Source organism: Pogoniulus pusillus, chromosome 1 (genome assembly GCF_015220805.1).
Source record: "Pogoniulus pusillus isolate bPogPus1 chromosome 1, bPogPus1.pri, whole genome shotgun sequence".
Lineage (NCBI taxonomy): Eukaryota > Metazoa > Chordata > Aves > Piciformes > Lybiidae > Pogoniulus > Pogoniulus pusillus.
Window position 1 is genome coordinate 37,800,267 of NC_087264.1, and position 26,875 is coordinate 37,827,141.

The 26,875-nt window shown below is 38.9% G+C and overlaps 1 protein-coding gene across 15 annotated transcripts in view; it reads left to right on the forward strand.

The window, feature by feature from the left end:
- NPAS3 (neuronal PAS domain protein 3) overlaps nucleotides 1-26,875 on the forward strand; it is a 665,104-nt gene that overhangs the window by 275,250 nt on the left and 362,979 nt on the right. For 8 of the 15 annotated variants that reach the window (XM_064148527.1, XM_064148548.1, XM_064148574.1 and 5 more), the window contains one exon: nucleotides 18,936-19,010. The exons of 5 other annotated variants lie outside the window; for them this stretch is intronic. In XM_064148527.1, the coding sequence (XP_064004597.1) occupies nucleotides 18,936-19,010 (75 nt within the window). Of the gene's footprint in view, nucleotides 1-646; nucleotides 727-7,095; nucleotides 7,179-7,632; nucleotides 7,755-18,935; nucleotides 19,011-26,875 lie in introns of those variants that run through there. 2 more of the 15 variants (XM_064148635.1, XM_064148646.1) reach the window with 2 other exon arrangements.

Sequence of the window (26,875 nt, forward strand, 5' to 3'; positions counted from 1 at the left end):
AATAACTGTTTGGAGCCCACCAGTCGGTTTTGACATGCCAGATCTTTAGGGCATGACATTTCTCTCTGATTTATGCTGCTGAAGGTTGCCAAGAGGTGGAAGAATATATGAAACTCTAGTAGGAGCAGTTAGGAGTGGTGTGTCCTTTATTCATAGAATCACAGAATGGCTTGAAGGGACCTTGAAAGATCATCCAGTGCAGCCCCCCTGCCAGAGCAGAATCTCCTCTATCAGGAATGTGTCCAGGTGGTTCTTGAATATCTCTAGAGAGGGAGACTCCACAACTCCCCTGGGCAGCCTGTTCCAGTGTTCTGTCACTCTTACAGTGAAAAAATCTTCCTCATGTTTACATGAAACTTCCTATGCCTCGAAGGTGGTGATGGTGGGTTTAGTTGTCCTAAAAGTCTTCTGTGATCTAAAATTAAAGGAAAGAACAATCAGCTCGAAGTCCACCTGGGTAGGGGGTGTGGTAGAAAGCCAAATAGCTGGTGAGGCAAGATACTAAAACCAGGAACTCTCCCAGCTGTATCTTGTCTGCTTTTAAAAGGTGTGCTTGAGCTGCTTTGAGTTCACAGAGCCAGGTGGTTTGTGCCAGTTGTATGCACCCTGTCTTTAAAGGCAGATCTCAAAGGTAAGCCTATTTCCACTCTGGACCTGGTTTCCTGGCCTGAAGTAGTGATGGCTTTTCGGACTAGGACTGCAGCATGAACCAATTTGGGTATTACTGTGAGTTGCAAACTGATGTGACAGGATAGTATATAATCTGTCCTTTGAGACTACATCCTAAGAGTGTTGTAATCTGAAGTTGATTTGGAGTGTTGTATATGAGATATGGGGACAGAACAGAACCTTTTATATGTGAGAGTAATAGAGGAAAGGAAATAGGGTTCTTGGTAACTGAAACAATAACAAAGGCAAAAAAGGATGATGGTCATTACAAATGGTCAAGGAAAGATGTCAGTAAGTGAGAGAAGGGACGTATTGCACTCTTAAGACAGAAAGATAAAGTTGCTGTTGACACAAATATAAAGAAAAAACAAACAGTTATTTTATAAAGATTAAGACTTAAGAGTGTAAAAGTTAGACTGGCATTGAAGAGTTTAAACTTAATTTCTAGTTCTCAGGTGACACTGGACAAACCTGTTAAGCTGTCCTTGTCTTATTCTCCTTCTGCTAATGTGGATAATAATATTTCTGTATTCCTCAATAAAAGTATGAGGTACTCAGTTGTTATTACTGTAGAGTTCTATAAGTGCCAAGGTATGTAGGTTAACCATTCACAGAGAGAAAAATTAAACCTGCAGATTAGGAAGGAAGAGGTAAAATACCGGGAGAAGAAACGTTGTGAGTACTGAAACAGTTTTGTTGTGAAACAGCAGAACAACTCTTCTTTTACTGTTCTGTACAGATGAAAATGCCTGTAATACAAAAATCTTGTAACTATCTGATCATATCCTGGGCAATTTAAGAAGAATTTAGTTTCTTTTTCTTTGACTCAAAAAGCTTTGTTTCTTTGCCTACCTCAGGGTATTTTGTCACACTATTACTGTTGAGTGGCTTGTATGATTTGATGACAGTTTTATGACTAGTCAGCTTGCTCGCCATTCAATGCTGACCCTTCTTGGAGCAGGAGGTTTGACTGGTTGACCTCCAGAAGTGCCTTCCAACCTTAATGATTCTTATGATTCCATCTAGAAACAGAGAATGTCCGGTATCTCAGTACAATTGTCACCTCCAACCATCCTGATTCACATCTTACTTGCTCTCATACATGTGCATAACAATCTTGATTTTGCTGGAAATACTCTGAGTTTTCATCCTGGTATGTGAGGCCAATAGGATGTGCTGTGCTCTGTCGTTCTAGTGCAGCTACTTTTATGGGAACATTGCACTTTAAATTCTTTGTACTGGACAGGTTTTAGGACTTTGCTTTAAAGCTGTGCATTTCACAAGAATTCTCATCTTGATTCCTAGTGCTGATGGTAGCCCTAGGATGAAACTAGCTTCTGAGGTAAAGGCTGAATGGATCACTGGTGTTACATGTTAGCCACTGCTAAATGAGAACACCTTTTTTATATATGGTACTAGAAGTTATATGGGTTTGTTAATGTTATTTTTCAGTATTTACTTTCCTAACACTTGGGGCTGTTCAGTCTGGAGAAGAGGAGGCTCTGAGGTGACCTTATTGTAGCCTTTCAGTATCTGACGGGGGCCTACAAAAAAGCAGGGGAAGGACTTTTCAGGATATCAGGGAGTGACAGGACTAGGGGGAATGGAGCGACATGAGGAGGAAGTTCTTCACCACGAGAGTGGTGAGAGCCTGGAATGGGATGCCCAGGGAGGTGGTTGAGACCCCATCCCTGGAGGTGTTTAAGGCCTGGCGGCCCTGGCCAGCCCGCTCTAGGGTAGGGTGTCCCTGCCCAGGGAAGGAGGGTTGGAACTGGATGATCCTTGCGGTCCCTTCCAACCCTGACTGATTCTATGATTCTAAATGCTATTTTTCATTGTTGTGATCAACATCAGCAGTGCATTATATTTTCTGTTTGGACATAGAATTACTTCTCTTGACTGATAATCTTTGCTGGAGACTATCGTCTCATATATTTCTCCTGGATGTTCCTCTGAAGCGTCCATGGGATATTTACAGTTCTGGGAAAAGGGTATAGATAACCTCCAAATGGAATTTTTTACTCTTAACCATGCAGCTATGTTACTGAGTTACAAGATTCCTCTTGCTCCACAACATCAAGCTTTATGCAGGATGAGTAGGGAAATACAATGCATACATTTTAAAACTAGAAAGATTTATTTTTTCTATGTCAAATTGTGAATAGGAAATATTACAAATTTAATAAAGTAAAAATTATTTGTTTTGTTTAACCTGTTTTCTAAACAGAAGCCATCTGGAATCCTAGCAACAAGACAGAGGTCAACAGAAAATTGTTGCTTCATCCTTTTCTGTTTACTAGTTCAGCATGTCCCATTATGAAATACTGGTTTTAAGCTGTCTTGTGAACAGGCCAACATAAGTATGTGTGTGGGAATAATACCAGCAGTTCCCTGCTGAAAGGAAAATAATCCTGTAAAACATCCCAGAATAGCCCTGACACAGCTGAGTGGCTTCAGGGCATGCCCAGAAGGTGTTCAGAAAGGTCTTAGTTCTAAATGTGTTCAGGCAGATGCATGAGTTAAAAAGCAGTGAGTGCCTTTGTGGACCCCTACTTACATGTAAGGGTCATTGCTTATTTTTCTTATGTCTTAAGACTTTTTTCTAACACTTTGGGGTGTTTGGGATTTTTTTATTCAGTTTTATGAGCCTACCGAAATGGTTTCATATGGATGCTCACAAAAGACGAAAGGCCAGAAGGATTCCTCTAGAAGACTAAAAGAAGTCAGCCTCACAGAGCTCCTCATTAAAATTATGTGCATCAGTATAGCTGAACATTAAAAAATAAAAAAGGCAATATTGTCCATCTTTTAGCATTTTTATAAACTGCTGTTTATAAACTGAGTCTGAAGTCAACACGCTTGTACTAAGAGAAATGTAAAGAGCTATCATGACCAACTGTATTCCTTGACATCCAAAAAAGCTACAACTCTTTCAAACTCATTCATTATTCTGGCAGAACTGCCTCTGAAATACTTTAAGCACACAGCATGGGTAGTTTGCTCAAGTCTTAGGCAAAGGTTAAAATATTGTTATTCTGCTGAGAAACTTCTCACTGACTTGAAGGTGAGCTCCTGCTGCTTTTAGTAGTAGAGTTTGGGAGCTTCAGTGTCATGTCTAATTTCAGAAGTCCAGCATTTCATGAGAAGTAGGGAGGTTTTGGAGAACAACTTGGCCTTTTAGAAAGCCAGGCTGATTGAGTGTGTGTACATGTAGTGTTTGTGTGTAAAAAAAGTTTAGTAAACTTGGGGTAAGTTTTTTAGGAAGGATTCAGTGATAAGCAAAATTAATAAACACCATCTAAGATAATGCTTCTTGGCCTTTTAAGGAAATGCAAGGATGATGAAGATTAAGGAGAAGGGAGATAACTTCTATTAGTGAGAACTGCTGAAAAGAGGGGATGGATCTCAAGACAGATTAAACTGCGGTGTGGGGCTGGAATTTAGTAGTGGTATGTGGATGAAAAGACTTTGAGTTTTGAATGCAGAGTACAAAGGAAGTGGAAATTGATTAATATACTTAAAGCAGCAAATGAAAATGAGATTCAGGAATGGCCAGAGGATTAATTGGCCCTGGACCTCTTTCCTAAGAGAAACAGCAATGACCAGGATAAGGAAAATGAAAAAAAAAAAAAAGTAACTTGTGTTTTAAATTTGCAGGGGGGAAAGTAGTAAAAAATAACCTTTATTGACATCTGCATGAAACCCTGAATAACATTCTGTGATAACAATGGACAATGCATTCATTAACATGCACATTGCTGAACACACAGCTATTCAGAGTGAGCTCATGCTGTCACAAAGATCTTGTTCTGAATGGGAACCTCATGGTTTCAGCAGCTTCCTGGGCAGCCAAGCTTGGCAGAGTTTGACTTTTTCCACCTGTTTAGTTGCTGAGTTATTTGGAAATGAAAAATCTAATGGCGAATGGCGGTAAGCTTGGGAGAGTGAAAGGGGATTTGTGCTTGAAAATTCAGACAACAGCTCATTGTATCTCTCTTCGATACACTGTGCTAGTTTTGGAGTGTTCTCTTAGCTTCCTGCATAGTGCTGCTTTGCATTCGTCTTGCAGAGTGAGAGGCATCTCGCTGGTAAATGCAGTCATCTTCTCTCTCTTTTCCCCTTGTACCTGCCTTAGTGTATTCTATCATTGGTGATAGATACCACACTTCTAGACTCTGAGTTACAAATCTTGTGGTGAAAAGGACTAGTCCCTGTCCCTAGACAGAGTATCATTAGCATTTGTTAACCTAGCCTGGTGGGAGTTATTCTTGCTGTGTAGAGAGGTAATTTGTGTTTGCCCTTCTCTTTAACTTGGGGAATTGCAGTTAGATCAGCCCAGCTACAGGTCTGCGTGCTGCTGAAGGAAGCCAAATGTGTTATTGCAGGTTTCAATGCACACAGTGCTGAGGAACCCTGGGAATTTGTATCTTGTAAGCAGTTTTGCTTTTATTTTTAACCTGATCCTTGATAACATGCATGAATATGATAGACAGTTGAAAGGGTGGAGAGAACTGTGTGGTGTGGATCTGTTCCATACTTTAGATTAAGTATTCAGACCAATTAATCTCATGTTGGCAATGCTAACATGTTGATGTTCAATACACTGAAGTCAGTGGGAAAAGCCTCAGTGATGGCAGTGGACTCTGATCAGCCTTCTGAAACTCTTGTTTTTAAAGTTATATATGGTAAAAGGTTCAGAGATAAAACTCTGAAGACTACTTAAAGATTCAGAGTGGTGTACATAAAAATATAAAAACTGCAAAAAGTATCATTTTGAGAGTGTTCCTAGTTACTCTGTGATATAAATGTGGCTCTAGTTGCATATCGTCTTCATGGATTAAGTTTGTGGCTTATTTCTTTGCCCCATAGAGTGATGCCACAGTGTGGTGGCTTTGAGTAAGAGCTTCTGTGCTCTTTGCAGCTGTTAGTGGGCATGGCTTAAGTGTGTCTGTTCTTGTAGGTTGTCAAAACCCCATGGAGTGAAAAGGATCCTGTTGGGTGCCTTTAAGTGTCTGACATATCATCAGCTGCAGGAAAAAAGTGTTTGCCAGTGAAATGCAGAAGTGTACAACAAGCTCAATAGTTCTGTGTTCATTAGACTTAATCATTGCTCTGATTTTTGAAACTGTCAAGGCATATCATAAATTTTATTTCAGAGTCTTACTCCCTTGGGAGTAAAATTGTTAAAGGATCTGCAGGCATCACAAAGTATTTTAGCAGTACCTGCAGAATATAACAACTTTCCACTTTCCTTGAAATTAGACAATCTCATACTAATGCCCTTAAATTATGAAGTTCAATTGCCAAAATAACATTCATCCAGCTTGATGGCCAGATATTTCATTAAACTCCCACTGCACAGAGGTTATCTACTAATATCCAGAAGTGAGTACATTAGTGTCTAGGAATAGAGGTAGACAAGGAAAAGACAATAAATGGATTGAAGCAAACACATGCAGTCCCCTGGAGGGCTGGAGTAGTTAGCAGCTGGAGGAGGGCCTGGATATAGAGATGGATATTGAAACATTTGATATTCAAGCAGATAAAATTAAGTTGAATCAAGTGTGCAGAAGACGAAGGTGTGAGTTTCAGCATTCGTGCTTAAATTGAATAATGTCAGAAAAGAAAGCTGTGATTTAATAAAGATTTATTTTTTTTAAGTTACCTTGACCCCCTCAACTACATGTGATGCATTCAGCTCTTCAGTGTAGCGTGAACATTTATAAGCAATTATTATGAGATTAATGGCGAATTTCACTAACCGTGTCGTTGCTTTTCTGTTTAATGATAGAACAGAAGTTAATGAAAAATGCATAATTTTGACATATTGTGTATAAAATATGTCAGTTTGGGAAATGGGAATTAAGCACAGTTTGCCTTTGAATCTATTGTGGGTAATGTTGGTGGGAAGAATGCAGTAGCTATGGCATGGTGTTAAAGAACAGCTAGCAGTGAGGTTCAGAAGTTGTATGTTTAGGAAAACTGCTTTTAGTTCTGAGGGGTATGTTCATATATTTTTTCCCTGTTACAGTATTAAGTACCCTTTTCACAGTATACATTATATACAATATATGTCTCATCTAATTTTGAAGCTCTTTTGAATTCTATATATAGGTATATATAGCAATATATAAGTGGTATATATATAGGTATATAGAACTATATATATAAGTGTATAGAAGTATAGAACAAGTTAGGCTGCATGAATGCTGTATTGTGGTTGCTAGGAGTTAAAGACACATTTAGAAGTCTCTTTTAGGAACATCTGAAAGGTTGCAGAGTTAGAAATCAGCATTTTCCACAGCTGCTACTTGAACGCTGGGATTGCACTGAATCCTCAGGCTTCACCTTATAGCAAGGATCACCCCAAAAAGAAGCTCTTGCTTGACTTTTTCTATATCAGGTCTACAGCGTGCCTTTAGCAGCTGCCTTCAGTGTGGTTTGTGGCTGTCTTCCAACTACTGGTTGAAAACATCACCTGACGTAGAAGGATTTTTCATTTGAAGCAGGTATGCACCAGCTCTGTCTTCAGCAGAAATCTGTTGTATTGAGAGTACAAGAAGTATGTGAGGAGTTTTATTATTATTTTAAATTGAGCAAAAGTAGATCAAAATCTCATTGTTTCAAAGCAGTTAGTGAGAACACCACTTTTTTCCTCCATTAATGGAGATTGATAAGTCTTCAGAATCTCTGAGGATTATTTCAGAAGCATTTTTTCTTTTACACGAGCCTTCTGCTATTAACTTGGAGCAAAGCTTAAAATCAGTATTTAACATTTAATGGAAGGAACAAACTGATTCTGCAGTTTAACTCAACATTTGCAGTAAGATGACTTGTACCCTAATGGCTTGTAATTAATTTTTCTGAAAATCATATTTATGATAGTCTGCAGATTCAAGGCTTTATCTAATACATAATGTTCATTTTGAGCCTTTAATTGCATTTAAATTAAAATTGGCTTAGCAGGAAGATGAATTGTGGGAATGCATCAAACCACCCAGCATGTCCTGAAGATGTGAGCCTGAAAATGCAATTTGGTGGAGATGTGCAGAATCATTTGGAGTTCATTAATTTTTATTGCACAGGTAGTTTTACTAAAGTATGTTATTTTCTTTGAAATTTATATTTATGTTTATGTCAATAGCTGAATATTGTATTAAGCTATAGATCTATTAGAGTTTATTAGGCCAGTCTAATGGAGGTTGTTCATATTGTGTAGGGAGGTAATTTGTATTTGCCTTTCCTTTTAATCTGGGAACTGTGTTTTAGTTCAGCTGAACTACAAGTGTCCATCCTGCCTAAAGAAGTCAAACAGGTGTCACAGGAGGTTTCAGTGTATGTGGTCTTAAAGAATCCTGGGAATTTTGATCTTGTAAGCGGTTTTGCTTCTGACCTTCTAAACCTTTTTACTCTGAATAATCTTTCTTTCTTTTTTTTTTTTTTTCTCTTCATGTTGCTGAGGTTCTGACCCAGCCACTGGAATGAAGGGTTATTGATGTGTAACTCAGTTTTGTGGCTTAATGTGGTGCACTTTGTCCAGCCAGCTTGTAAGTGATCCTTTAAATTGCAGATGCTGCTGAGGTTATACAATTTAATTATAATGTCACTTTACAATTATAAAGAAAAAAAGGCCTTTTGCATTGCTTAATGAATACAAATTGTGCACAAGTTGGAAATACAAAAGAATAAAAATTAACATTTGTCCTTCTTGCCAAAGTATTTACATTTTTACAGCCGATAAGTAGCACAATAATTCCATTACCTATATCCATTAAACATTTGTGCTTTTCATTTAGTGATTTGTATACAGTAGTTATTAATAAAATGAAACTGTCAGCATTTGCTGCTTTTGCCCATCCTCTTCTTACCCTTCTTTATTCTGCTGCAGACAGAGTAATTAGAGGTTGAAAACTCTATGTGCAAATGCCTGTTACAAGGATTAAATTATATAATCATGGTAATGATTTTCCTTAAAACTCTTACTGCCAACTGTAACATTTTTCACTTCACCAGGTTTTTGGTTTGTTGGTGGTTGTTCTTGGGTTTGGTTTGTTGTTTTTTTTTTTTTGTGCGGTCGTATTTTATGAGAAAGTGGAAATATTTCCCCATTCTGACAATCTGCTGCAAGTTACTAGTTTGTGGTCAGATATGATAGGAGCCCATATTCATTTAATACTCACCAATCAGAACTTGACAGAGGTATTGCTTATTTTCTCATTTCATCACTGAAGCATGCCGGTGTAGTTTAGTCTCTAATTACTCTCAGACTGAGACGTTCCAAATATTCCCATGGTGGTAATATTTTTCTGCCTGGATGAGTCATTACGTTGTTTGGCAGACTGAAACACCAGCCTTTCCTTGTTGGAACACTACCCCTCATGTAGCACCACATCTTTTCCTCACTGCTGTCTGTTCCGCGACTTTCATCCTGCTGTGACATTTCAAGCTGTACCGTACGAAAGCACATTTGCCTTCCTTCTATCTGAGTGCTTGGACCGGTGCCAGCTCTTTCTTCAGGGCCAAGGACAGGGGACTGGGATAGTCTGAATAGAACTGCTTAATGATCTAATGGAGCAGTGGCTCTCTCCTGCTGAGAGATAGGGCTTATTTGTTTGCTGGTTAGAGGAAAGGTCAGGGAAATCCTTTTCAACAAAGACTGTGACAGTGAGAATGTGCAATACCACACATTCCTGCGGCTTGAATAACTTCATACATCAGGTGTTCCCCTCATGTTAAAAATCCTTTTATGTTTTCATTTCATTTTCAATATCCTGCATATGGCAGAGAGATGAAAGTGACGAATTCTACAACTTGGTAATGTGAAGCCAAATGTTGTTCCTTCTGATAGAAGGAGGCTTCATACTAGGAGTTTAACGCCAGGGAAGATAACGCGGATAGCTAGCAGTATTTTGTAGAGGAGGCTGGTTTTCCTCATCCTCGTTGTGAGCTGCTTATATGACTTTCAATGCCTTTATATTTTACAAGATTGTAACACAGCTTGCATGTTTTCCCACCAAGTCTGAGAAGGACTGCAGTTCCAGTTTGGTCAGTTAATTTCATTTTGGCTTTCCACGGGATCTGAGAAACAGCACACTTCTGGTGGGGGAGATGTGCATGCATGGTGATGCTGCCATGGGTTTTGAAATTGCCCAGAATGTTGCATCAAATGAAGCTTTGGGATAGACCTGTCCAGGTTTCCTCAAAGAATGCTGACATGACAGGAGGAGCAGAGGCTGGCTCAGTGCCACTAGAAGATCCCTGTGCACGTGGGTGACCTCATTTGGCCAGGGATGCTGGCTTCATTCCCAGAATGTGTTCATAATGCAACTTAAAGCAGCCACAATGTACCCCAAGATCTGGGCTACAGGATATTTTTTTTATTCCATGCTTTGGAGCTGATGTCTGTTTAAAGGGACACAGTAGACTTCTGAACTGGATTTTCCCAATACATGCTTGTTGTTTTGCTGGTTGGGGTTTTTTCCTTGTTTTATTTTTTCTTTCCAGTGAAGTTTTATGTAATCTCAGAGAGCCTCTAAGTGAAACAGATGAAGAAATAAGCAAACTTCTTTTTCTGTTGTCTCCCCGTTTCTTTACCTTTCTCCTAGGTGCTTTTGAAAGCTATTTCTGCTCACAAAGCTCTCACTGAGCCTCACTTTTTTGTTTGTTTCCGTGAGGCTTTTGCACAGAGGCAGGAAAGAGAGAAGCCGTTCTTAAAAATATGAGTGAATGAGTTTAGAACCACAGAAACTGGCAGGTGGGGCTCAGGTGTTGATTTGGCACCTGACAGTGTTTTTTTTTTAGTTTGATTTTGCTTTGCTTTTTGTTTTGTTTTTAATTGACAAGATTTCAAGTTGACACTAGCTCTCTTAACAAAACAACTGTAGGTTGCTATTTCTAATGCAGCTGAAGTTTAGCAGGAAAGATGGGAGTCAGCAGTGCCATAAAGGAACAGAATGTTCTGATTATAAAAACAATGATCCGAATCCACAACAAAGTTTTCAAATACATACTTCTGCTGCCATTGATGTGATCCCAGGAGATAGATGGGAACCTGAACCCTTGAGGTTATTTCCTGAGTAAAGAGGATTTAAAGATAAACAAATCCACATAAAAATATTCTGATAACATCTTCATAGATTAGGAATAATATGCCTGCTAGTCTTAGAATTTCTGTCAACTAGGCAGAATCTTTACTTCAAAATAAAAGACTAGGTGAATTCCAGTGAGACGTGTAGCAAAATATTAAGAGTACTAGGAAGAAAACCCAACAAGCAACAGCAGGAATTAATTAATAAACTATTTACAAGACAGTAAATAAAAATGTGTATGTGTGGAGGGAAGTAAAAGAGAAAGCAGGTCCCTCCACGTCACGGTTGAACTGCACTGGAGGTGGAATGTGGGATGCTTGCAGTCTGCTCACTCAACTGTATTTGACTAGGGCCGTCATCCCCTCAGCTTTCACAAGCACTGAATGTGTCAAAAATCTTTCAGAGGAAGTGTAAATTTTAACCAGCCTGCTTCTGGTTCATATTTAATGTTGTTTTAGAGTGATTAAATTGTATTGATTCAAAGTATTTCTTCATCAGGTTTTGTGGAGGTTATCATAAATCAAAAAGATAGTTCAACGTGTGAGTACCTGTTAATTATGGTAGGAGTACAGTGCTGATTCATTAGAATTTGTCTCATTTAGCCCTACTTGAATTAAGGGTTTGTAATTTGTGCATGCTGTGCATTTTTATATGGCAATAGCTCTGTTTAAGGACAGATTTGACCTAACTTCAGCGCTGCCAGCTTAATCTAGAGGTATCTATGCCTATCCCAAACTTGTCTGAAAACAAACAATAATTTCACTCATTCAGCCACCACTGGAAAGTGGATAATAGCTTTTTATTCTTGTAGTTTCTTGTGTTACAAGCTGTGCATCTAAGGAACAAATGGAGCTTTTTTGTTGTTGTTGCTTTTCAAATCCTGACATGTTGTGTCTGTATAACATCAGCTCCTTCACTAAAATTTCATCTCAAAATATTACATCAGAACTCAATGTAATCCCATCCTTATCATTTTTATATCACTACCTGTTAGTGGAAATTAGGCAGGAAGATATTTGATCTTAAGTAACTGGATTGAACTTCCACATGGAAGAAAATTGGGCAAGAAAAGCGATATATCTGTACTAAAATCATCTATACAGTACAGGTGCATCACGAGTTGTAAATAGCTGGTCATCTTGCAGTCAATATTCTTATTTTCACAATGCAGTGTCAAAATTCAAAGGTGACTACTTGTAAATTTTGGGTTTGCATTGGTTTTGAGTTTGGTTTTTTTTGGTGTTGAGTTGGTTTGGGTTTTTTTTGGTGGTGGTGGTTTTGATGTTTTGTTTTTTCATAGTGGATTATCTTGATTTCCTTCCCTTCCTTTAATCTAGAATGAGAGTTACTGACTTATTAAAGAGGCTGGTAAAACTGCACATATTGAAGAACAGATTCTGTAGTAGTAGTAGTAGCTGGCAGAAATGTTAAGTGCTTTTCACAGTCAACATTCAAACAGATTATCAGATGGCATATTTCACCCTGTTGTTACTTTAAATGAAGTGACCATGAAATCAACAAATCTGCTGTCAGGTGCCTGTCACGGAGATAGTTCTCCCTGTCACACAATGCCTCACATAACAGGTAATGTGTTTTTAAGAATCAGTCCTGTGTCACCTCATCAAGTCCTTGTTAAAAGATGAAATAAGACGGATGGTGTTGTCTCCTATGGCGCTGACTGAAATTCAGTAAAAAAGCAATGGATGCAATAAGAAAAACAAAACCAAAAACAGGTGAAAAGTAGCACAGGTGCCAGTAAGATGCCTCTGACTGTGCCATTACTGTCTTTTACCTTTGTCCTGAGAATGATTATTCACTTTTTTCCTGCTTATTCCTTTTTAGACTGAGAATTAATTGGGTCAAGTTTAAATTCTCTGATAAGGACAGGCAGAATTAATCCTCAGTCATCAAAGAAATGAGAGCTCAGAGTGGTGGTGTGCCAGTAAGCCACGCATTCATTTGGAATGGTTAAGACCTGCTTCCGTGCCTAACAGAGATGACATTCATAATTAATTATGAGGGGTTGCTAACAATAATTTTGTTCAAGAATCTGAAGTTTAATCATTAAATTCAGGGCCAGGAATAAACTAAAATTACCATATTCAGTTTTTCTCAGTATACTTTCATAACAGTTCTCCCAAACAAAAAAAGATTTTTGTCTTGTTCATGAAATTTTAATTATAGCATCATTCTCAGCTTCTCAGTGTAAGGAACTGTCAACCAGCTTGAACTCTGCTGAGACAGATGCTGCAGGGTTTTTGTGGTTTAGTTGTTGGTTTGTGGGTTGTTTGTTGTTTTGCCTTTTTTTCTAATTTTGTTTTGACTTTTCAGACTCACCATTTTTGATTTAAAAAAAAAAATAGGAGGGAAGTCACCTCAGTGCTATATGAACATCTGCTACTGCAATTTGTTCTTTCATGGCTAGGTTGTGAATAGACTAGCATAAGTATATCCAGGCTAGTAAAAGAAAAAAATAGCCTTTCCTCACTACATCTAAATGTAGTTTATTTATTAAAAAATCTTTAAAGAGATGATTTATAAATGTTGCTTACAGAAGCAAGCGGTGGGCAGGAAGTGCAAAGATTAGCTTGCTGACCAGCAAAATTAGTTGACTCCAAAGATCTCATGGCACCCACTAGAAGCTGCTGTAAACTTCTTCCAGCAGAGTGAAAAACATGGAAGGGGACCATGCCTGTGTGAGGGGTCTGAGATGCTTGGGGATGTGTTTTGGTTATAGTGCAGGTCATGATTTCAGGGTGAATTTGAATTCAATACATAACAATAGAGCACCAGTCTTCTAAGAAAATGAATACTGTAGCCAGTGAAAGCAGGGAGTTGGTGAAGCACAGATGTAGTGGGCAGCCAAGATGCCACTCTTTGATACCTGCACATCAGCTGTGAAAGAAGACTGGTTCGCATTAAGCCACTTCTTTCAGGGTGTCCATGCAGTTTGCCCAATTTGTGACTGTTGTAATATATTTGATCAGATATTTGATCCAACCACATGATTTCCATTTTTACTTTCCTAGAAATTACCTGGATACATTCTAAATGCTCTTGTGTTTGAGACACTGGAGATGGTGTGGTGCCATTTCTGAGTAACTTCAAAGATTGCAGATTGAGATTACTTGGAGAAACTGCAGTCAGGTTACAGGAAAGCAAAGATTAGGAGAAACACGCTAAAACCTTTGGTTGGGTTGATACTTCGCAACACTTTTGTAGTGCATTTGTCTTCTCTGCCTGCTCAAGCTTTTGTCGTGATGTAGGAATGGAGAAATGATGCCTCTTGGATTGGAAGTGGAGATGGAGTAGAAAGAGCAAGAAGTGTTAACGATGTTTTATGTATTGGCTTCTCTTATGCTCCATATGGGCAAATGCTGCCACTTCGCTATATTAAAATTGGAGACAGATCCCAGCCAAATCTTTCATCATGATTATTAATTTTGCTTATTGTCAAAGCCAAAAAGGGGTTAGAACTGTTAGATACCTTTTTGGTAGTGCCACAAATTATTTTACCCAAATAGTTTATTGTTGCTGTTCTTGTTCTGGCAGCAAAGTAGCTGCAGCTCCATTTGAAAATGAGCATAAATCTGAACAAAAAGAGTAAATCTAGGACCAGCTTCATCCTAGTCCTTGGCCAAAATTCTGTTTTTTTTTAACTGCTCAAATGGAAATCACAGAATAACCATAGAATGCTAGGGGTTGGAAGGGATCTCCAGAGATTGAGTCCAACCCCTCTGCAACCACCTCCTTGGTGGGATAAGAAGATCTCTAGAGAAGGAGACTCCACAAACTCTCTGGGCAGCCTGTCTCAGTGCTCTGTCACCCTCACAGTAAAAAAAAGTATTTTCCCACATTGAGATGCAATTTCATGTGATTGAGTTTATGTCCATTGCTCCTCTTCCTGCCACCGGTTATCACTGAAAAGAGACTGTGTCCATCCTGACAGGCGCCTTTCAGATGTCTGTAGTGCCCAGAGCACAGTATCAGGGGCAGGAAGATAGTCGATCCTACACAATAGATTGAGCACAACCCTCTGCAGAAATGGATGGAGTGAAACCTATAGCTTCCCCATCAGTGACTAAGTTCAATACTTGCATACATCATACAGATTTCAAATGCTTCTGTGTCTCCTCGAAATCATGGTAGGATCAATTTTACAGCTCTTCCACATGTGAGTGCCACTGGAGACTAAGTATAGAGCTGTACATAGATGTAGGATGTATAGGACCTGAAAAAACAGATCAGACAGTGGTGAGACTGGGCAAAATCTTCTATTCATCTAAATATGAAAAATCAGAGAATTTGGTTATAAAGTTTAAGCAGCAGGAATCTTATTCTAGTAATAGTCGCATAAACCAGAGAGAGATTACTTCTGGATATGATTTAGTAGGCTCTTCACATGCCTCTGAAATGTGGAGCTAAACATGATGAAAACTATTCCAAGGTCCTCTCCTTTTGCTTGCCACTGAAGAATACTGGCATATTTACTACCTTCTTATTTATGATGGGAGGACTGCAGAGATCTTCAGACATCTCCTGAACAGTGACAATGGGAGCTCTTAGGTGAAGACCCAAATCCTACTGACTGCTGTTAGGGAGGATGATCTTGTTCTCCACTTTTGTCTTAGTTACACATTTCTGCTCTCTTTGCTGTACCATCACAAGTGTGTGATGGTGTGGTTAGCAGATCAGCTAACCAGTCCAGCTGAAGACTATCCCAGAGAAGCAATTCCAGCCCCTTTACCCGGCATAGCTTACTGCACAGATGTGTATGTGCTGCCATAAGGTTGGAGGCAGAAGCAGAGCCTAAATGTGGGTAGATTGGTGAAGTTTTTTCAGCAGTTTGAAAGTGATGGCAGCTGTTTATGTGCAGGAGAAAGGAAGACAACAGCGCTGAAGAACACCGGGTCTTATTATCTAGTGCTTTTCTTTTCCCTGTGATTTTTCCAAATGGAGTGTGTGCTTAGCCCTCTGAGTGGTTGCTCCACAGGAAAAAACTGAGACATGCCTTCAGTACGATTTTCATTTAACTCAAGCATTCAACAAGGAAGTTAAGTAACACAGCTACAATTTTTTTTTTTGCACTTCTATCACAAAATGTATTAAAAGTTTCCTATGCTAAAAGCCTGCTACTAAGAACCAATACTTAAGTATCACTAAGTATTTCCAAAACTGCAGGATAGGAATTTTCGTGTGGATAATGATTTAAAGCCTAGAATGATCTCTAGAATCTAGGATGATCTGGAGTCTTATGTCTGGAGCATCACTACCATTCCCTGCTCTGAGAATTTTAGATCTGAAGTACCTTGAGTTGCCAAAGGATGGGATCCATGTTACCAAAATGGCTATTCTCTTTCACCATGCCAATCCCAAAGCTGCCACAAATGAAAGGTATATTTTCAGAGAACTTGCACACATCAAATTCAGTTTCTTAGACATGGCTATGCAGGTACTCATGTCAATTTGGGCACAGTATTTTCTGAGAGGGTACCAGGCAAACCAATGACATTAAGAGCCTTTCACTACCTAGTTAAATGGGCAGGCCAGGATTTTTGCAGAGCAATACAGGACTTTCTCAAGGATATCACTGAAAAATCTGGCCCAATGCTGGAGTGGCAGGGTGTATGGGAATGTATGAGTAAATGAGAGGGGGGTTGTGTGTTGTTTTTTCCCTCACTTCTGTGTTGGGGAAACAGACAGGTTTTGATTTTAACCATTATGATCTCCCATATGTGAGTGTATTCCTACTTTATCTTAGTGTACTTTGTGGTGGCTACCACTTTGAAACTACCACCAGGCCAAAGTTTCATTGTTTGAACAGTTACTTCATATTCTGTGGGTGTCTCAAGAGAGCTCCCATCAGGTTCCTTTTATCTGCTTTTCCCTTGTGCACCTACAGAGACTCTAGGGAAGGAAGGAGAGTATGTTGACATTGGGCTTTAAACTTGTTTCTGGATAGGAACATACAGTGAGCTCCTCTGCAGTCCTTGGTTAGACTGCTCTCAAACAAAAACCTTTCAAAGCTTGGAAACTAGCTTGGGTAGCTCATAGAACTGCCATATAGATGCATTCCCTGGGTTAGGGTTGTTTGGCATGTGGTAATACAAAGTGTGATCCTTGAGTAATACCTGCTGTTGAACTTCTGTTTCCAAAGTGGTATTTTTATCATGTGTGGAGTCTCACAATGCCTACAGGTTCCACGCCTTCAACTGGCATTTCTGTATATGGAATTTCATATCATACCATGGTGGCTGACATGCTTTTCAGGATGGTAAATCATCTTCTTAAGAAGGCTGTTCTTGATGCAGCAGTAAAGTCTTGTAATGCATGGAAATCAGGTATACTACATATGAATTATTATCTCTATTGGATTTCTCTCACTGAATACTCATTCTCATCTTCTGCAAAATGTTCTTGACTGAAGAAACTCAGATCTAGAAACAATCTATCATTTGAGTCCTTGATTATAACATAGATTGATATTCAACTTCTTGCACAATTCAAGCTAATACCCCATGGATGATAGTTTATTGAATCTCAGCTAAGGCTCCATAAGCTACATTGATGTTCTGAAAGTAAAATTCAATTGGAATGATATCATAGATACAAAACTATTAACAGTTTGTGGGGTGGTTTGTTTGGGTTTTTCACCTAGTTTTATGTCTAATTAAATGCTTGGAATTACTTATGATTCATGGGCTGTTTATTTTGGCCCACAGAGTTAGGATTCATGGAAGACTAGGAAATTTTTATGAGTTTTTAAAAACAGTTTCAACTTTTTCACTCTCTCTAATAAAGTCCTCTTCATTCAGGTATTTTCTCAGTTCTTGCAAACTGAAACAAATATCACCGTTTTTAGTATAAAACTCTCTATATAGTATCTCTATAATCTGCAGCCTTTCCCCCTCAACTATGTAATATCCTGAACTGTTTTTCTAACCTCTACAGATTTTGATTGTTTCCAGTGTAAAGCCTGGGAGCAGCTGTTTTATTTTGCTGATGTAAGATACTACTTTTTCCCCACCATCACCTCTTCGTTCTCACATTTTCAAGTTCAAAAGAAGTATGCATGCTCTCAGACTGAATAGGGTGTTATGTCTAAAGAGTTAGACTTACACAAAAGTGCTAGCAGAAAGGTAAGTGATGTAACCATAAGATTAGCAGGAGGCCGCTTGCTTTCAAGGCAAGTCAGATCTCTGCAGATGCTTTCACATGAGAGTGTCAAAAGTTAGCAACTGTTAGGATTTCCAAGGCATTCCTGTGGTTTTGAAGCTTTGTGGCATTCCTGTTCTCTAATTGTGTGCTCTTGTGAAATTATGCAAAGTGATTTAAGTAATCTACCTCACGACTCTCAAACCTTTTCTTGGCGTACGTGCACTGGAACCAGTTAGAGGTCTGTCTTTTCACAGTTATGGCTGCAACAGGGAAAGTCAAGGATTTAAGGTGCTCCATATAATTGTGTGGAATATTAGATTAAGATCACAGTCTTAGATATTTAACAGAGCTTTATATATCATTTCAGCCTTATTTAGGGCCAGTCTTTGAAAGCTTTAGAAGTCAAGTTCCATTCAAATGGTTTGTTCCCAAGTATGGAATTTCTTACTATTATTTCAGTACAGCAATATGTCACTTCTAGTAGCCCTGTGGCCCAGAGCACTTTCCTCACACTTATCATCATATGGATTAAAAAACAATATTGTGAATACTAAATCGAGTGGGTTTTTTACCATGTCTGGTGAAGACATTTGTGGTGAATAGTCCTAAAGAACAAAAAATGGGCTCGAGCATGGCCTGTTGTCTTATTCACCTGCCCGTCTGCATTGCAGCCAGGGGCGGGAACACAGCACGAACAAACCCAGGCAGCCTGGTCCGGTTTAGTCCGGTTGCCTGAGGGGGGCTCCATAAGGCGCACGCCCCTGTCGCGGGCAAGGGTATGCGCGTGCCCTTTTTGGCAGACAGCAGCCTGGGGGTTCTGCCAGTTTTGGGTCTCCCTGGGTGCCTGCCAGAGGTGATTGGGTGGTTGTGTGGCCAATGAGCCCCTTAGCCTCGGCCATTGTGCTGTAAATGGGGTGAACAGGTGAGTGAGCTGCTCGCTGCTCGCTCCTGCCTCGCTCACCTGCCGCTGCCCGCGCGTCGCCTCAGCCGCCTCAGCCCGCAGCTGCCTCCACTTTGCAGCACAGGTGGAGTTCGCCACGGGGCTGCTCTTGGATATTCTCCTGCGTATGTTTCGGGCCACGGACATGAGGACTGGTGAGTATCCTAAATTCTTTATTCGGGTTGCTAAAAGAACTTAATTAACCTCACAAGCGGTGAATTAGGCCTCCAGACTCTCTGTTAAAGACGTTTCTAAAACCTTTCAAAATTCCGTCGTATGTAGACATTCTGTAACATAGTTCTGCTAACCGCACCCAGGAACTTGTGTGGGTAGTTGTAAGTAAGTTCGGGGGAATTGTTTTGTGTATATTAATACATTATTTAATAACTTTTGAATCGGCCTCATTGCATTTTACCCCAAACTTAGATTTCAACTGGTCCCCTTCATAACAACATTGTAAGAATTATTTTTTAACTCTAAAAAGAATTAATCTGCATTCTAAAATGCGATAGAACAAATGAATTTCATTATTCTCTGCATACATTACCTGCTTCGAAAAATGCGTGGTTAGCCATAGGAACTTGCAGCGGCATGATAGTATTGAGGCCAAGGCTACAGCTACTGCCTTACATAAAACCCCACAAATACTTGGATTCCTAATGCTGTGATAATAACAACTGCAGCAAATGAGCTCAGAGGCAAAAAGATTGATCACCGTGGAAGATGCACATACATGCTGATTTTCGCTTAAGAACTTAATTATTGTAAATAGAAAACTATAGCTGGTGTTATCTACCACGTAAGTACTTAATCTTGAATTTCTTCTCTTTCTCTGGAGCATCTCCTGCTGGCCCATGACGTCCACAGGCAGTTTATAGACCACATTAATTTTATCCAATCTGAGCTTTCTCTGCTGCTGTTGTGCCCTGAATTTTGTTCATTTTTACCGAAGTCACTCAAGATACTGAAAGGACTATTTTCGGTGTTTTATTTTTTACTCCTGTTTTCTTTGCTTTAAAATGGCCAGATCAATTTAAACTTGATTTAAGTGAAACACTCCACGGCTTGCACTCGGCAAGTATTCAACCCAAAAGCAAACATTTACAGATGCGGTGATGTAACATCCCCACCCCCAAAGTACATAATGGGGATACTGTTCAGGCGCTATCCTGCAGGCACCAATGTACTGCACAGTGCATGTATTCACTGCAGGAGTTCTGATCTGCATATGCAGTAGTTTCTGTGTGCAGTTCCTAACAGCGCAGGAAAAAAACTCAAGGAATAAAGAATGAGGGAGAGCCTTCAAATGTGAAGTTATGTAGCTTTTCTTTTCAGGAGAAGAGGTTCATAACCTGTTTTTATTACTGAACAGACTTAAAAAAAAAACCAAGCCTAAATGAAGGAACTGGGCATGTCTGAGGAAGGAAGGAGCAAGGCCTGTGGGGATTAAATCAATCTGTTGATGTGGAGTCCTGCCACAGGGTTTTTTCCCTGAAAAGCATTAACACAGCCACAGTGTTTCGGTGAGAACCCAGAGCAGAGTCAGACTAAAGAACAGATTGGACAGTAGTCAAGGGAGATAGGTAGTCACAAACTGTACTGAATTAAGACTGAATAGCTAGCTGTGAAGATAGGCTAGTCATCAGACTTTGATCTACCTGCCTCCTTGTATATACATGTAATCTCGGGTCTTGATTGAATATTCCCACTCTGATTTTGTAATTAAAACATCATTTATACCGAGAATAATTAAGACAATTGTACATTTGCTTTTAAAATCAGTTTTGAGTATTGTGCCTTGTCAAGCTACAAGAATGGTTCCTGCAGCTTTACAACTTAGCATTAAGAGGTAGACAGTGACCGCAGGCACCTGAGCGGAAGGTTTGACAGTTTGATAAATTAGGAGTGACACTTGCCAAAATGGCTGTCCTTCCCTCAGCCTGTCAGTGGAGCATTTACACACTGTTAATTGAATTGGCAATTTGTGTAACAGTACCTGCCCCTGAGCTTTTGTAATGCTGGCGCTGCCATTTAGCTCTGATAATCCAGGACTTGGGAATAAGGACGAAAAGCTTCACATGATATTATTGCAGATTTAAAATGACAGTTGGGGACCTTGTTGCCAATTTCCCATTAAATGAGAAATAATTAACAATAGCAATAACAAAGTCTTATAAAGCTGGAAAGTTAAATTGACTTTTCAGCAGTAGTATGGCTTGAAATTGCTTCTAGTGTGATTATCAGATTGCCCTTTCAGTATTATATACCCTAAGTAGTATCATCTGATGATCCGGGTAGGCAATGTTTTCAAAGCTGCCCTTTTTTATTAGTGCAAGATTCTTCTGATTTATCTGTGGGGTGTTTTGGATTTATTTTTTTTTTAATTTCTTCTTGCCATGTAAAAATTGAGTTATGTTACAATATTTCATACAGATAAAGAACTTAATGAAATATTAGAGATTCCGATTTCCATAGTTATAAGTAATTGAGCGGTGGCAGAGTTATAAATTAATATTGCTAATTATGAAATTCTTTTTTTTTGTAGCTGTACTTGCAGTTCATAGCTTCCCTGTCTTTCTGTAAATTTTTGTAATATACCTAATACCATAATCTGAAATGACAGTTTATCAGCAAACTACTTCTTTCCCTTAGGCTTCTTATATGTTATAATATCTGTGATTGCTTCTTAAGGATTTGTTGTCCAAACACCATTGTAATCAAAACCCTTGTAAGAGTTACCCATCAAAGATCAGAGTCTTTGCTATCTTAGGGATTTAAAACAACCACAAAAATCTAATATTTGAAAGCTGCCACAGTTGTTGCATGTTAGAAGGCTTCTCAATGCAGACTTGCAGCTCTTAGTCTTTCCCCAGGAATTAGACATACAACTTCAAGTGACATAATGGAGAGCAGGTGAAGCTGTTTTCCCAAGATGGATCATTCCCATCATGAGAATACTTCAGCATTCATAAGATGCCACAAGTACTAGATGAAATAGGGAACATTTTCTGTGCAATAAATAGTCTCAGCACAGATTTAATCAGTTGCATACTTGAAAGTATATTTTAGTTTGATTACTGTGATTCTAGAACTGAGTACAGCTATGTACTGGACAAGGACCGACGCACACATTGGAGAAGAGAATGCTCTGGAGAGACCTAGTAGCAACTTTCCAGTATGTGAAGGGGGCCTACAGGAAGGATGGAGAGAGACTATTTACAAACACCTATAGTGATAGGATGAGGGGCAGTGTTTTCAGACTAGAGAAGAGTAGATTTAGATTGGATGTTAGGAGCAAGTTCTTTCCCATGAGGGTGGTGGAACACTGGAAGGAGTTGCCCGGGGAGAATTTTGAAGCCCCATTCCTGGAGATACTTAAGGTGAGGCTCAACAGGGCTCTGAGTAACCTGATCTGATTGAAGATATCCTTGCTGACTGCAGAGGCAGTTGAACTAGAGAACCTTTGGAGGTCTTTTCCAACCCAAGCTATAATGTGATTCTCTATCCCCAAAAATATTGACAAAGCAGAGATTGATGATGAATAAAATGATCCGAATCAATAATCCTACACTAGCAACAAATCACATGTGTTTAATATTGTGCTACAGTGTTATATTAGTTGTAGAAGCTATAGTGGCTGTAGAATTGCCATGGGGATGACTAATTGAAACTTGAAACAGTACAAAGAAATAGAGAGGTGAGTAAAGATGGACTAAGGTGGAGTAAAGGAGCAGGATTCATGATGAAGCTTACAGCTCAAACATTTGTGCAGAAAGTGGTATTTTTCTTTCTTATGTAGTTGGTGAAAAGCAACTTATGGCATTAGAGAATTTTGTTCTAAAGAGGGAGTTCTGTAAGAGGTAAGCTTGTATAATATTGGATAGTGTCCAGCTTAAAAGGGAAGTGTACAGGTTAGGTACAGAGGGGATGCAGAAGAGCACTGGCTACTGCTTGGCTGAGAGCAGAGTGCCATACAATCTGCTACCTTAGCCAGTGCTAAGGCAAAGAAGAGTGGCTTATACTTCCAGCCCCAGTGGCACTCTCACGTCATGCATGGCAACGCTCTAAAGGAGAGGCAAAACTTAGCAAAGAAGGGGAAAGAAAATGAGAAAACAAGAAAATAACAGGGATGGGAGTTAGGCTATGCTATTATGTGTACTGTTGAAGGTGGAAAGGAGAAATTGGTGTTACTTGAATTGAAAGCCAAGCTAGGCTGGGAATTTATGACAGTGGATGAGAAATGTAGGTAGAAAATAGATTTCTGGATTTCCTACAAGGAAAAGCTTTAACTGATTCCTCTTTTTCCTCAACCAAGCCTCTCCACTTTGAGGCATGAAAGACAGGGAAGAAGTAAATAACTGTGAGTAGATTATAAAGTAGTATTACTTTTTTGTTTGTTTTTTTCCTTCTTTCTTTTGTGTTACTTATTTTTTTCCTCCAGTTTTCTTTCTTTTTTTTTTTTTTCCATCCCCCCCCCCAAATTTCTAAACACCTGCAGGTCTCACTGTATTTGTGGGAATATGCTTTGACAAGTTCTTTGTGTGAGACAGTTGCATTACACCGCAGGTTTCATATTTGTGGTACATGATCTTTTTGTAAGTTTTCTGACATTTAATTTTTTCAGGGTTTGTTTTTTTCATTTTTATTAATGTATTGCACTTCTACATAGATCCTGATCGAAACTCAAAAGTTCACAGTACAAGGTACTCCTATTCAAACATCACTTGATTAAGTTGTCTATTTCTATCTTTTTACACTATTTTTAAAATCCATCCATTAAATTTCCAGGTCCTTTTATTGCATATGAAACTCTGTTGCAGATTTATATACATTCCAGAGAATGGAATGCAGGTGCACTGGACAAAAGTGATTTACTTCTCTCTCTTGTTTAATGTTAGCTTGTTGCTTTTGGCAAATTAAAGCACAAGCAATAGTCTATATAAAATATAAAGGAGAGGGAACCGTGTAGAGTGATAACCATGAGCAAACAATGTGCCCTTGTGGCCAAAAAGGCCAATGGTTTCCTGGGGTGTATTAGGAGTGTGGCTAGTAGATTGAGAGGGGTTCTCCTCTCACCTCTACCCTACCCTGGTTAGGCCATATCTGAAATACTGTGTCCAGTTCTGGGCCCATCAGTTAAAGAAGGACTTCAGGGAACTGCTTGAAACTCTACATGCATCACTGGTTCTTCCAACCAGTCTTCCTATGATTCTTTGGGAATCACAGGCTCATAGAATAGTTTGTGTTGGAAGGGACCTTATATATGGTCTAGTTCTAACTCTTGCCCACTGGCCTTGGGCAGGGCCATACTTCACTAGATCAGGTTGTTCGATATTCCATCCAGCCTGGCCATAAACACCACCTTTCTGGGCTACTTTTTCTAGTGCCTCCCAACTCTCACAGTGAATAATTTCTTTCATTAATCTAAATCATCCATTTTTCAGTTTAAAGCTACTACCCCTTGTCCTGTTCAGCTTATCATTGCCCCTTCCTCCTGACTTTTCAGAGTTTGGTGGAAAGCAAGTTCAACTTGTGTTGTCTTTATCTTTCCAAAACTAACCTCAGAGCCTTTTCTCATTCCCATTATTACAGGATTTCACAAACACCAGGAGCATCCTGCTTTCTGATTTGTTTTCACTTAGAACTCAGCAAAATACCAAGCAATTGTCTGTAATACTCAGTATAGAATAATTTAATACTTGGAAAAAGTATTCGTATTTTCCCAGTCCTAACTGAAAAAGACAGAAAGCCTCCCCATACCCCATGTTCTCTCTCTTGGCTGTTTATGCCTCCCTTGGAAGAGGCTGGAGACTCCCTGGGGAAGGAAGCTAACTTCACAGTTTGAGCTACATCGACTTATGACTGGCTCTTATCCTATGAAGTGTGGTATAAAACATGAAGGACAACATATATACATTATTTATTGTGTTAAGAATAATTGGTGAAGGTGTATGCAAAGCAAAGAGGCTTCAAAAAGTTATGAAAATATTTCAGTCTATGTGTTTTAAGTAGGTGATTTTGTGAGCAGTCTAATGGCCGTTGTCTGTAGTGAAAACATTAAACATACCTGTTTAGGACTTAATCTTCTTCTGCACTTATCTCCATTTTTATGTCAGTTAGTGAGAGAAACTGCTAGTCTCGCTAGCTGAAGAGCAATTAAAAAAATCTAACCGCTCTTCAGGCCTACCACATAACTGTTATTGATGTTCAGTGTCTAGTGAAATTCTCCACAGTGTGTTTGTGGAAGCTTGTAAGGGAATTTCTAACAGCAATTGTTATTTTATCCCAGTTTTATTGCAGCATTGTGCGCAATAAGGAATGCGTGTAAGAAAGAGCTCAGAAGATGTTTGTAAAAAGAATTTTTGTTAGAAGTCCTCTGAAAATGTCTGTTTTAGGACTCCCAAAACATTTTGCAAATAAGTAGTTTTGCATCAGGTAGCCACGAGACTTGAGTGTGATTTTCTGCCTAAAGGGACTTTCACTTAGAATCCTTGGTTTTGAGATACTTTGTTTTGTGTGAAATAGTTGGTGTCTCGATGACCCTAAAACTAAGTATAAGAATGGGGTTGTTTGTAAGATTGGGAGTGAAGAAAACCTGTCAGAATATGGGAATTCTTGCTCCTTGTGTTCAGTTATTTATACATATTCCAGTGTGAACAGGTGAAGTCGGTACTACCAGAAATTGGAATAGTTAAGATTCTCTCAAGGTAAAAGTGAGAAACTTTGTTTACTTTTATCTGAAGTAGAATAGCTTTTTATTTTCGTATCAGGAGTTGTGGCAATTGATGACTGAAGCAAGAAAATTATTTGTATAGCTTTGTGCATAAATTCTGATGAATTTTGACTTACCCTTGCAATGAAGGCACTTTTAGAAGGGACGAGTCTTTACTGTGGTCATATCTGAACGACCTTTGATGCTTATTTTTTAACATAATCTGAAATGTATAGTTATGACCTAGACTAAAATACAATCAAAATTCTTCCAAGAGTCAGAAGTAGTTGAGTTTTCCATAAGTGCTATCAGTCTACATTTCACAGAATTTCTTGTGCTCTGCACCACTCTAACCCCTTAAGCAGGGCTTAGTGCAGCTGGATGTTATCCAGTCCAGTTTGAGGAATTTTGGTCCTCAATCCAGAGTTCAGATATCGTGTTTGGTGATTTCAACACATGCTGTTAAGTGTTCATTTAGAAGAAACACTTTCAGGATAAGATATTTACCGTGACGTTTTGTGGCTAAGGTTTGAAAAACTTCAACTTTGGTTGTGTTTTATGATTTTAATTGTGAAAATTATTATTGTCTCAGGATTTATAGAGAGTTTGCTCACTTCATGAAGTGCTGCTAATTTTATTTGCTGCAAAGAGAAAGAAAAAGGTGTTTTGCTGAATATCTATTTTTTAAAGAACATATGGTGAGAAAACAGAAGTTCCATTTACATGTAAATGATTTAACAGACCACAGTAGGAAACTAGAATACTACCAGCTCTTCAGAATGTTGTGGTGGTAAAAGTGTCTGGCTCAGTCCTGGAAAGTGTGTGGATTTGGCTTTGTAGGGGGTTTTGTACTGCAGAATAATTATTATAATGCAAACCTGTATAATAATCGCATTGAGATCTTATTTTTAACCAGACTTGTAAAATACTGCTTTAAATCATACTGATAATTTCCAGACTTTAAAGTTCTAAGAGTCTGTAGCAAGCAGCGTTACATCTGTTTTGTGTTTCTGTGGGTGTGTTTTGTTTCCTAGTGGCACATGAGAGCTGCTTTAACTATTTGTAATTTCAGATAATCAGTCTTGAATGAGGTTGCGTGTAAACTCCTTTTTTTTCTGTAATGAAGACTGTAAATTCTTTCCCCCTTGGCACAAAGTTTGTCTGAGATTTAGTGTGAAATATCTGAAAAAAAAATCTTTTAAGTACATCATCCTGTTTAAAGTTACTTTTAGTGAGGCTTCAGCTTCACTCCCGTATCTTCAAATATTATATTTAGACCTCCTTAGCCTACAGATTCCAGTGAGAGAA